Below are 12,685 nucleotides of genomic sequence, written 5' to 3' on the forward strand. Positions count from 1 at the left end.
TCATTTTCTGTCATTAACTAAGTGGATCGATTTTCCTGTGAACAATATATTTCATCAGCTATTACCAATTTACACCACTTATACTCTGTTGGAATTTAAAATTGTAGAGCTGTAAAGATTAATCAATTAGTTGTCAACTATTAAATTAATCGCCAACTATTTGATAATCGGTCGGAAAAGTTAAACATTCTCTAATTCCAGCTTCTTAAATGTGAATGTTTCCTAGTTTCTTCTCTCCTCTGTGACAGTAAACTGAATATATTTGAGTTGTGGACAAAACAAGACATTTGAGGACGTCATCTTGGGCTTTTGGGAAACACTGATCCACATTTTAGAGACCGAACAACTAATCCATTCATCCAGAGAATAATCGACTGAATAATCAACACTGAAAATATTCGTTAGTTGCAGCCCTAAAAAACTGATGGATCTAAAGTGGAAGGAAGACAGTTCTTAGTCATTTGATTAGTTCAATATTACCACAAATATCAGTGTTAAATCTACTAAACCAATCCATCCTGTTGGAGCTGCTGGTACATTTTAGGCTGCAGTTTGTGTGGTACAACTTTGGGCTTACCAGCCAAATGTTTACAGCAGCTGCCAAGAGTGTTTTATTGCCAAAGTTAATTAACAAAAAATCCCATAAACTACATTCTATGAGAAGCTTACAATCTCTTTAATGCACTTACAGGACACAACGCAGACATTTTAAATATTAAAGGTGCAGTAGGTAAGACTTATAAAACTAACTTTCTGTCATATTTGCTGAAAATGACCCTATGTTCCAGTAGAACTACATGAAGCAGGTCATTTAAAAAAAAACTGGCTCCTCTGGCTCCACCTACAGCCTGTAGTGCGATTTGCAAAAATCCACCGCTCCCTGTTCAGATGCTCCAATAAGGCCGGGGGGGTGTCTAACTGCGCGTCAATCACTGCTTATGCACACGCATTCATTCTCCCGTGTAGGGGGAGGGGCTTAGGAGACCATTTTGGGCTTTAGCGGAAAGGGGGGAGGGACTGAGAAGTTGTCGATGGTCAAATTTTTTGGCTAAGTCCTGGATCTTCCTAATCCTACCTACAGCACCTTTAAGGCATTAGTCAAAGGACTTGACCTGGGCTTTCATTAACTACATTACATATCTCACACTTTCCTGTAGATACTTTCAATTCCACTTCATGCATCCACTTCATGGATTCTCAGGATATCACGAGTTCACTCGAGAACTGCAAGATCACATATCACACAAAAATCTGTTTTGTCAGGCTTTGAGTACATGTGTTTGGGCTCAAACAGCAGCAAACTGAACCAATCAGCATCCTGTTGGAACTACTGACTGGCAGCTACGGCGTGTTGTAGGTGTGTGTGGCGGCTGCGACTGTTCGTTTAAAACAAAAGTGGCAGATGTGGTAGACAGATGGTTCATCCAATCGCCTCCCAAGTATTTAAAAAAAAAAAAAAAAACAGTTTCAAATGACGGCTTCTCAGATGGTTCTGTGTAACAAACCATCTGGCTGTAGTTCAGCCTAACATAAAAACAGTTAGCGACAAAGGAAGATTTACGCCACAGTGCAGGCAACACTTCTCTCAGATCCATACTCCTACTTAAAGGTATGTTGATGTTAATCCAATGGGAGCGTGCCGATGTTCCCACAGCCCAATGTTCCCACATTTCTAAGATTTTTTTTTTTTTCACTGAAAATTAGGCCCTATGTTCCCACAGCCCCCCACATGTTCCCACATTTCTAAGATTTTTTCCAAAACTAGGCGCTATGTTACCACATTTCCTTTTTCATAAATTTGTATCAGATTGTATCCCCCTAACCCTAACCCTAACTTTAACCCTAAAAAATGTTGTGGGAGGATAGGGCTTAAATTGAAGGGAAATGTAAAAACACAAGACCTAATTTTGAAAATGTCCTAGAAATGTGGGAACATAGGGCTGTGGGAACATATGGCCTAATTTTAAGAAAAATCTTAGAAATGTGGGAACATAGGGCTGTGGGACCATTGGGCTGTGGGACCATTGGGCAGTGGGAACATAGGGCTGACCCCAATCCAATACACTTTTTGTCAACTTCAGCGAATATTTCCTCACGGTCACCTAGCTCTCTTTTTACTGTGGGCGCTGAAAAATAATCCGGTGTTAAAACACAGCCCTAGCTGTGTAAATGGAAAGCATACAGAAAGGAGTGCACGTGCCACAAAACACTCTTCCAGCCAATCAGCAACAGGCAGCGTCAGTTGATGGTAGAGGGGGAGCGGGGAGGCAGCATGTGAATGTGCCGGCCAATCAATAATCTTTTTCCCAGCATCGCACACTGCCCTTTTAATCGTTATTGACTGATCCTCGCTACTGTCACACTAAATGCTTGCTTTTGGGGGGAATTGTTGGGTCTCTGTAAATTACAGAGTATGTTCTAGACCTACTCTATCTGTAAAGTGTCCTCAGAAAGCAACTGTTATGATACGACACTTAATAATAAAATTGAATTGAATTCATCTATTTGACACATACCGTGAAGCCTCCTCCCCACACCTGGCTCAAAGGGGTAAGTCTCTCTCCACAACCCGTAGCTCCTATGGCGCCATTTTGATGCTAACAAGCCATCGCCCGCCGTTAGCATTCCATTGACTCCCATTCATTTTGACGTCACTTTGACATCGAATAACTTTACATCTGAAGCGTTTAAAGACTATTTGTCCATTGTTAATTTCTAAAGAAACACGACAATGTATAAAAGGCTCCATTACCTTGTAGCTCACGTTATGGCTCCGTAGCAGACGCTTTTGTAAAAATAGGCTAACGATTGTGTCATAACCACGAGACTTACTGTCACACAGTAGAGGAATTACCGTATAGTACAGGAGAAGCTCACAGGCAGTTTGGACTTACATGAGCTGTTAGTAAGTTTAATTACTAATGTTAACTAGCATTTTAGTTAGCAATAATTAGCCTGTGCCTATGTTTTCTCCTTGCATATACAGTACCTACGCTCTCCGTCTCTGCAAGATTGGGAATGATTGAGATTTCTCTCGGCACAGCTACCAGAAGACTTCACACTTTCAGACAGGTTGCTCACGTCACATCTACGTCTTCGAGCTCAGTTGGAGGCTGCTCAGTAACGCTCAGCCAGCACCGGGAAAGAGACTTCTGATATCTTTCACTGGCCTCCGTCCAGAGACACGGGATCTGTTGGTCCAGTTTATATACCGTCTATGGTTAGGATACTCACCAGTGGACAGAACTCCATCACCAGCAGGTAGGGAGTGACCTCGGTGCATTGGGCCAGACACTGCAGCAGAGCCGGGTGCTGCAGGCCACTGGAGATCACAGCACAGGGTACAAAGTCAGTGTTGACACATTGTACTATGACAGTACAAACATTCCCAAACACCGACACTAACATATGGAAATACTATCTCATGTGAACTATGACACCGCATAACAGTATTTATTTATAAATGTGCAATAACAGTATCTATTTTTCTTAATTGTGTAAGGTGCTGCAGCTACAGGTGTGGTTGCGTGCACGGTAGCCGTGTAAGGAATTGGACCCGGCAGGTACTTAGTTTTTGGCTCTTAGCCTTATCATCGGGGCAATGATTTATGTTCTCGGGGGGGGGATGTAAGGAGCTGCAGCTACAGGTGTGGTTGCGCGCACGGTAGCCGGGCACGCTGCTGATAACGGCATTAGGAAGCGTCAAGCTTAGCTGGAGGGCAACGTTTGCTGGACGCTGATTGCCTGGCAGCGTGAGGCAGTCGCTTCCTCTTGGGCGCTTAGGCTTCGATAATGGTATGTGTGAATCCTGTTATGTGCATATTTAAACTGTTGTGTTATGTGAACTGTGAACACGGTTTGAGAATGAAGTGTGTGAATGTTTGTTTGTACTGTGTTTATAGTGGGAAGGCGCGCGGACGCGGTGAGGCTCGTCTGAATATCTCTTATAGTCAATGATTCTAGACCGGTATGTGTCTTTGTCTATGGCTGTTATGGGTGTATGCGTTTTTTTTGTCTTGGTACTGGTTTTATCCTTAAATGTGTTCTTTTATTGTATTAAGGGGGAGTTGGAGCAGAGTGTTAATACATATGCCACTGTTTTGAGGTAGTTAACGTTGTTAACCTGTATTGCCACGGAAAGACAAACTAAAGTTGTGAATTGAATAAAACTCTTGCCTGCTGATGAAATAGTTTTGGGCATTCATCTTTTATTAACCTGCACACGCATTACAATTTTGCATATGTGCAATATTAGTATTTATGCTGCTGTCAAACTCTGAGTCCGGGTAATGAGCTACCAGAACCTTTTCTGTTATTTCACGGATTTATTTCTTAGAGTGTATGAGTTGACTCTAACCATCACTGAGAGAGAAAAACAGAAATTCCAACCAGAAAGACAGGTGATGGTGACAGAGGTTAAATATGTACCGGAAAGGCTGTGCTTCCTCCAGGAAGTGCATCTGGTCCTGCACGCTGCTGCTGGCTTTGAGTTCCTTCACCACCACCTGGGTGGTATTTAGGCCTGCGTTCACCTCCCCCAGCAGAACCTGAAAGCGTACAGATAGAGACATATATACGACACAGGGAAGACAGATAGACGGACATTTACACACAAACAAAACCCATTGAGCATGAGTGGGAGTGACCGTTAGACAAAAGACAGACAAAAAGACATAAAACAGCCATGCAAGGGGGGAATCCGAAGACAGAGTGCAGGGACAGAAAAATGCAGACAAACAGATGGAACATACCGAGTCAAGGTACGCAAGGATGGAGAGGACGCATGGTACATTCATGAGTGAACAGTTGGAGTTGGAGTTGGAAAAGGAGGAGAAACAGACAAAGAAACAGAGGGGGAGAGAACGAGAGAGAACGACACCAACATGTTATCTGGTTGTAAAAACACGGAACCTCACCACACGGCTCAGCCTGCAGTGGAGGGTAATTACTTTGAAAAAAATTTTACCAGCGGAAAATGTATCCTTAAGGGCTAAGTCTATCACTTCTGGGACACGCTGACATCAAAGGCACTGGGATCATGTTGGCATTACACACTCAGACATTACAGGTAAGTCAGCGTGTCGCTTTTAAACACGGCGGGGATAAGAGCGAAGACTAACAGCCGCGATGCGAGACTCCCTGATGCTGCGTTTCATCAGCTGCAGCGACTGCAGAAGCAGTGGTGGAAGAAGTATTCATTATATGCTTTATTTAAGTAAACGTTCTCATACCACACTGTAAAAATACTCTGTTACAAGTGAATGCCCTGCATTGAAAATGTTACTTAACCCTCCTGTTGTTCTTGGGTCAAGTCTGAGCCAATTTTTTTATATCAGAAATTTGAGTTTCTTTCAACCAAAGTGCCCGGAAAATAACATGGACGGTTCCATGCAACGCCCTTCGCAAGTACAATTAAAATGTTTGAACAAGGCTCACAAATGTTGAAAAAAATGAAAAAAAGTGTCAAAAAGCGACAAAAAGCATTGACAGCCTCGAAAACAACATTTAAAGAACATTAAAAAAACCATAAAAAATGTTGAAAAAAATCAGTCGAAACATCAGTCGAAAAATCAGGCGAAATTATTTTTTGTGTCGATTTTTCGAGTTTTGACCCGGAAGGACAACACGAGGGTTAAGTGAAAGTATGGAAGTATCATCAGGTAAATGTACTGAAAGTATTAAAAGTAAAAGTGCTCAATGCAGAAACTCTAAACGATCCAAACAGTTCTGTCAATCAACCAAGTGTTTAATCAATTAATCAATTCAGCTGGACTTGTAGGCCAATATATTGTTGGAAAGTTGAATTTATGAACTAAGTTGAATTTTATAAACTCCATGTGTTTTGTGTGCAAAAGTCCTAATTTGTAAAGTAACTAAAGCTGTAACAGATGAATGTAGTGGGGTAAAAAGTACAATATTTCTCTCTGAAATGTAGCGGAGTAGAAGTAGAAAGTGGCATGAAAAGAAAAGTAAAGTACAAGTGCCTGAAATTTGTACTTTAGTACAGTACTTGAGTAAATGTACTCAGTTACATTCCACCACAGGTCAGCAGGAAGTTATGAAGATTGAGGTGTCAGGAGTGGGCTTTACCTTCCCGAACCAGCCATTCCCGATCTCTTTCAGGTAGAGAAGACTGTGGCGGCTGAGATCTGTGGATTTCAGGAGTTGGACTGGAGGAAAAGAAGAGAGAGAAAAAAGGTGTCACAGTGATGGATAAACCTCCAACATCGCTCTCTTGATGACATCATTGTGGTCTTTACAAAACCATTTATTAGGGCTGGGCAAAATAGCAATATTGTATCCACATTGATACACAAGGCCAGATATCGTCTTAAACTTTGGATATCGTAATATCGTGATACGACACAAGCGTTGTTTTTTAAAGGCTGCATTAACTTTTAAAGTAATCGCCAACTTTTTTGAAAACCAATTAATCTGTTTGAGTCATTTTTTATAAAAACTTCTCTCATTCCAGCTTGTTAAATGTGAATATTTTCTAGTTTCTTCACTCATCTGCATAGGTGTAATTTACAGGTGGGATGGAATAATCAAAACTGGCCAGTGCAACCCCTCCAAAAACCTATTCTAATTTACTTTACATAAATAAAGACATTTGCACCATAACTTGATGCAGGAAAGGCACAAATTGTGGCAGAAAAATTCATCAGAATGCAGGAAATTAAGTGTTTGATATGTTAAAAATTTAAATTTTGCTCAAAAGTGGAGATCTCAACCCTTGTGTTGTCTTCCCGGCGACCATGAACTTGTCCATTTGACGCTTTTTCCAACGTTTTTGTCACTATTAACACTTTTTTTGGTATTCATGGTCAATAAACCTAATTTGTATGACGTCATACCTCATTTTGGGTTTTAAAAAAAGCAGAAATTATGATTTATTTTGACTAATAGTTAAGATCACAGGATGTTGAGTGGTATCTGTCAAAGTTTAGACAGTCAGGATATTGTTTTAAAACCATTAAAAAAAAAAATTTCAAATGCTATGAAATTGAATAAAACACCCAAAATTCAATGAAAGTAACCATTAATTTGACATTGTATGGATTCCATACATGCAACTATGTTATTTTGGGGTCATTTGTTTGAAACAAATCCATATTTTTGTTATAGAAAATGTTATAGAAAATGGGTCAAATTTGTTATAGAAAATGGGTCAAATTTGACCCGAGGACAACACAAGGGTTAACCCCCCCCCCCCCAATGTTGAACCCAGTTTTGCCCTTGCTCCTCTGTGACAGTAAACTGAATATCTTTGAGTTGTGGGCAAAACAACAAATTTAAGGATGTCATCTTGGGCCTTTGGAAACATCCACATTTTTCACAATTTTGTGACATTTTATAGACCAAAGAATTAATCCAGACAATAATCGACAGATTAATCAACAAAGAAAGCAGTAGTAGTTCGTTGCAGCCCTACCGATAACAGTGACAGAACGCACCTTTTCCAGGTTCTTAAGCGGCCGTCGTAGAATCCATTGTCCGCCCCAATCGATTGTTATTAACCCTCTCTGAAATGAAATATCCGAACATGCCAGTGGACGTTGCCCATGTTCCACGAGTAAACAAATGTAACTCCGCTCTTATTCTTTACTGAGCCGACTCTGGCACCGATCTGTCTGACTGTCCTCCAACCCCCTGATGCATCTCCGTCAGCATCCCCAGATGACCTGAGTCCTTCCTGCCTGTCCGAACACGCCCGGCCGTCCCGTCCACAGCTCAGTCAAACGAAACGGGACTGACCCTCCCTCTGCCCCTCCATCTCCCACCCCCCCCTTACCATCCATCCCTTTCTTTCTCTCTCTGTCTCCCACTATGACACTTCAATTCTGGCCGTAGAGGCAGACAGACACATCTTTGTGGAGCTGTCGTCCCCCTCCACGCCGCCACACAGTCCGGTCACTGTGCGGAGGCCATATTGGACACCCCTGTCTCTTTCCCCCAGACTGGTCATTCCTTTACACCCACTCACGCTCTCTCCGGCAGAATAACCACCATTGTCTGGCTGCTTGGGGCCACATGGCACCAGTTAGGACCAGTTAGTACGCACACACTGGGGCCATTATCCACCTGCTCCATGACGTAGGAATGAACTGAGTTTTGGCGATAACCGCCGCAAGCAAGAGGACATCATGTTAACCTCACATATTTATAATGCTGATGGAAACAATGAGGGGAAGACCATATTAGAATATCTGTTATCTTTGCCAAGTCTTTTTGTTGGTTTCTTGGGAACCAATGTGCGACAAAAGTAGGGCTGCAACTATCGATTATTTTCATTGTCGATTATTGAAATGTCAGAAAATTGTGAATTATGTGGATCAGTGTTTCCCAGAAAGCCCAAGATGCCGTCCTCAAATGTCTTGTTTTGTCCACAACTCAAAGATATTCAGTTTACTGTCACAGAGGAGAGAAGAAGCTCGAAAATATTCACATTTAAGATGCTGGAATGAGAGAATTTTATACTTTTCATAGTTGACAAGTGATCGAATAATCGATTAATCTTTGCAGCTCTAGACAGGCGAGTGAGGAACAAGTGATGGTAATACAGGGCATTCTCACTATTTTCACTATTTATTCATGAATTACCTTACTAACATGAAGAAATAAAATCTATGTATCCCATGTTTGTACGTCACAGATGTTGTTTCTATTATTAGAATAATGTATTTAGAAGAAATGCAGCCTTGGCAGAACCACATCAGTGCTTTCTACTTTTCTAAAACAACCGCTGAGACGAACTGAAAACCCCTGATTGACCTGGAAAGTTCTCGGATGTCTTTACAGCCAACACAGTAACTCGATTTCCATTTGACAGCACCACATCTAAGCAGTGTACCGCATCTCTTTCTCTGAAGAAAGCGTCTAACAAGTTTATTTGCTGGAGTAGCCAGGAAGTCTTTAGCAAAATGTACAGCGGCTAAATCACTCGGAGCCAAATGGAACTCCCATTATGCTCTTCCAGTCCAGCGCATCTTCTCTCGGATCTCTGCCGAGGTGCCGAAATGTAGATCCGTCCTTGGGCATTTAAATTCACTTATGACGTTTTGCCCAATTCTTGTTGTGTAACTCAATTAGAAACGGCAACATGGTGAGGATTTAGAGCTGCAATGTATGTGAGTGATTGTGTAATTTTATTCAGCAGGTTTGAGAGTGTTCGTTCAAAGGACGCATGTAGTACGTGTACAGCTCTGAGTGGAAGGAAATGTCATTGTGTGTGTGTGTGTGTGTGTGTTCGAAGGACGCATGTAATACATGTACTGTAGAGCTGTGAGGGGAAGGAAATGTCTGTATGTGCGTGTGTGTGTGTGTGTTCGAAGGATGCATGGAATACATGTACTGTAGAGCTCTACGTGGAAGGAAATATCATTGTGGGCGTGGGGCTCCATTAGTCTTTGCAGTGCAGCCTGCAGCACAGAACAGCTGCATCAGGGCGGGTCCCGGGGATGGGGCCAGGGACTGAGCCAAGCTCTTGGTTACAGTACTGGTGTCTCATTAGGGACTCACACATATCCACACAGTCCTTCGACAGCCCCAGCGCACAGCAGGATAACACGAGGAGACAGGAACATTGGCTGAAAGGAACCAGACTCGCTCATGTAGCTGCTAAGTACTTCAACTCCACATCTACCTCAGCTCTCAGGAATCATAAGGGATTGGAAATCTGAGAGCTGAACCTATAGTACATCATGTCTGCCTAAAAGCAAGACTTTTTATTCAATTTCTTCTTTTAATCTGAATTACTGCTTGTTCCTGTGTATTCATTTATTCCTTGCCTGTTTTTTTTGTGTGCATTTGCTCCTCTCTAATGTTCTATACCTCCCTCCATTCTGTTGCTGTAAGTTTAGCTTTTAAAGTTTAAATATTTTATCAACCTGTAAAGCACTTTCAACTGCTTTCATATGAAAGAAGTGATGGTGTACATATACACCTGAACTAGAACAGCTGTAGGAAAAGAGGACAAAATCCTGAGCAACAAATATAAAAAAGTAAAAGAGAGGAGATGTGTGAGCAGTAGAATATGATGGATCCATTTCAGCCATTATATTTCTTGATAAAAACACAAATCCATTTCCCCTTATGATGTCAGTGGGCGAGGCAGTCCTGAAGCTGCAGTAATAACTCCCTGACCTCTGCCACTACTCTTATACCATATGGGTTCTATTATCCACAGAAGACAAAGCATGTGTCAAAGGACCGGTTCACTCAGAGTCCTAGAACATGAGAAAATACTTTCTCAACACAACCACATACACACATCCCCCATATTAGGGACTGCGACCCCCAACAAGCACTGTGATTATACACTCGCCCCCTACCTCCCCAAACGAATATCATTGTGGGACTGCAATTATGACAATCATAAATATTACATGTTTGGATTTTGTGTGTGTGTTTTGTGTGTGTGTGTGTGTGTGTGTGTGTGTGTGTGTGTGTGTGTGTGTGTGTGTGTGTGTGTGTGTGTGTGTGCGCAACAAAAAGGTGTGTCAGATGTTTGTCCGGTGACCATACAGATGTTTTTTAATGTTTGTGTTTTTTTTTATGTTATCTCTTGACTGTTGGAGCAGACGATGCAAGAAAATGTTCTGTGTGAACAGAAAGTAAAGTTTTACCTTATCTTATCTTATCTTAAAGTGGTATGAAGTCATGCTATGAACATATTTTGGGGTTTTGAGAATTCTGCTTCTGAGACTTTGGCGACCAGGAACTGCGTTCCATTAACCTTCTTGTACGGACCTAATTTTCTCAAAACTTCAGGACCTATCCGCATGGCGAGCTACCACTCGGAGTAAGTTAGAAAATTGGGGCTGCAACTAACGATTATATTTGTTGTCGATTAATCCGTCGATTATTTTCTCGATTCGGTCTCTAAAATGTCAGAAAATGGTGAAAAATGTGGATCAGTTTCCCAAAAAGCCCAAGATGACGTCCTCACGTCTTGTTTTGTCCACAACTCAAAGATATTCAGTTTACTGTCACAGAGGAGAGAAGAAACTAGAACATAGTCACATTTAAGATACTGACATCAGAGAATTTATACAGTTTTTCATAAAAAATTACTCAAACCGATCAATCGATTATCTAAAATGTTGGTGATTACATTAATAGTTGCAACATAATTGATTAATCTTTGCAGCTTCATAGAAAATACATTCTTTGTGATTGGGTCTAACCAACCCTTTCTTATTTAGCTCTTAATATTTGGCCGTGTAAAGGGATAGTGCGTAGTTTCTGCCGCCCTCATGAGGAATTCTAATTAAGGACAACAAAACTCTTGGCGTGTCCACATGATACAAGCCTTCCGTGATCACACAGTTGCTAGTAGCCAAGGAGGACACAGAGGATTGTTCAAGGAGAACATGATGGACTCTCCAGACGACACAATCTTCTAAACACAGCCATACTGAGAGTTGTGTGGAGCTGATAGTCTTAATTAGCTTTGTAGCAACTCATTTGGTAATGGCTTGAATGTAACGGACGTTCATTAATATCAAAAAGTTACACACTACAGCTTTAAAGACTACCGATTTAACTAGTGTGGCTCAAACTGTATGAATGTGAATGATCACATTCACTTCTATTTGAGATTAAATGAAGAGTGATCCCGGGAGTTAGCTGCGTGGGCATGATCCATTAAGTCTCGCCACACTCTAGGGTCATAAGTTTATCAGGCAGCATCAGCCCATTAACAAACAACGAGGACCATTGTCACACGGAGGCAGAACAGGAGAAAGACAGCGACGCAGGGAAAGAGGAATATTCTCACTGGGGTTTTTGTGCTCTCGCATGCCTGGCATTCCAACAAGCAGCAGTGTAGGCTGGCTGCCTGGACGCTGTTACGCAACAGGCAGATGTTTGTGGGAGAGAGGGAAAGCTAAAGAGCACAGAGTCCATTCTGTGGGGACCTGCAGTGAGGGATTGTGGGATAGGTGGAGACCGAGCTGACCCGGGCCAGCGTTAGGGCGGTGCTCACTCCAGGGACAGACTTTGACTAACGCCTAACAAAATGACTGAAGACGTGAATTACAAAGCACTGACGAACCCTTAAAGATGATATCATGATTGGATATTCTTTGACCACCCATTCATCTTATATTTTATCCCTTTCAACAGCAGAGAAACAATTAAAATCTTCTTAAATATAGTTAAGAGACTTCACAGATTTAACCCTCAGGAGGACAGAAGACACACCGGCGAGTCCAAGCGATGTTTGACAACACTCCTACTCAACAAGCAATATTACAAAATTTCATTTTAGACATTGTATTTACTATTTTATTCATATATGACGCTACTTTTGTGAACCCAAGACTTTTGTAAACTCATTTCAAGCACCAAAACAATTGACTTTAGGTTTGTTTTCACAAAAGATTTCCAAATTATCTCTTTATACATTGCTCTGGAACAAATTTCCGGCCTCACTATACAGAAAGCTGAGTTAGTTTGAACATTTTAATATGAAACATATGGGGATCAGGTTATTTGCAAACACCCTGAAAAGGTGATTTCAAGAAGATATCTAAAATGAGTGGAATAAATGGAAGTGGCAGATCAAGTTTGACCTCTTAATACTCAATATTCACTTTCATTTCTCTGGATGATTCTTTAAAAGTCAAGGCTCCGGGTTTTTTCATGGTTGCACCAAACACAGGAATACAATGTTCTTATT

At 41.5% G+C, this 12,685-nt stretch overlaps 1 protein-coding gene across 4 annotated transcripts in view; it reads right to left on the bottom strand.

Moving 5' to 3' along the window:
* aatkb (apoptosis-associated tyrosine kinase b) overlaps positions 1-12,685 on the bottom strand; it is an 80,101-nt gene that overhangs the window by 12,411 nt on the left and 55,005 nt on the right. For 2 of the 4 annotated variants that reach the window (XM_039788174.1, XM_039788175.1), the window contains 3 exons: positions 6,091-6,170; positions 4,429-4,547; positions 3,235-3,322 (listed from right to left, as the gene is read on the bottom strand). In XM_039788174.1, coding sequence (XP_039644108.1) covers positions 3,235-3,322; positions 4,429-4,547; positions 6,091-6,170 — 287 coding nt within the window. Of the gene's footprint in view, positions 1-3,234; positions 3,323-4,428; positions 4,548-4,751; positions 5,221-6,090; positions 6,171-7,457; positions 7,733-12,685 lie in introns of those variants that run through there. The other 2 variants (XM_039788177.1, XM_039788176.1) reach the window with 2 other exon arrangements.

The sequence above is a fragment of the Perca fluviatilis genome, chromosome 21 (genome assembly GCF_010015445.1).
Source record: "Perca fluviatilis chromosome 21, GENO_Pfluv_1.0, whole genome shotgun sequence".
Classification (NCBI taxonomy): Eukaryota; Metazoa; Chordata; class Actinopteri; order Perciformes; family Percidae; genus Perca; species Perca fluviatilis.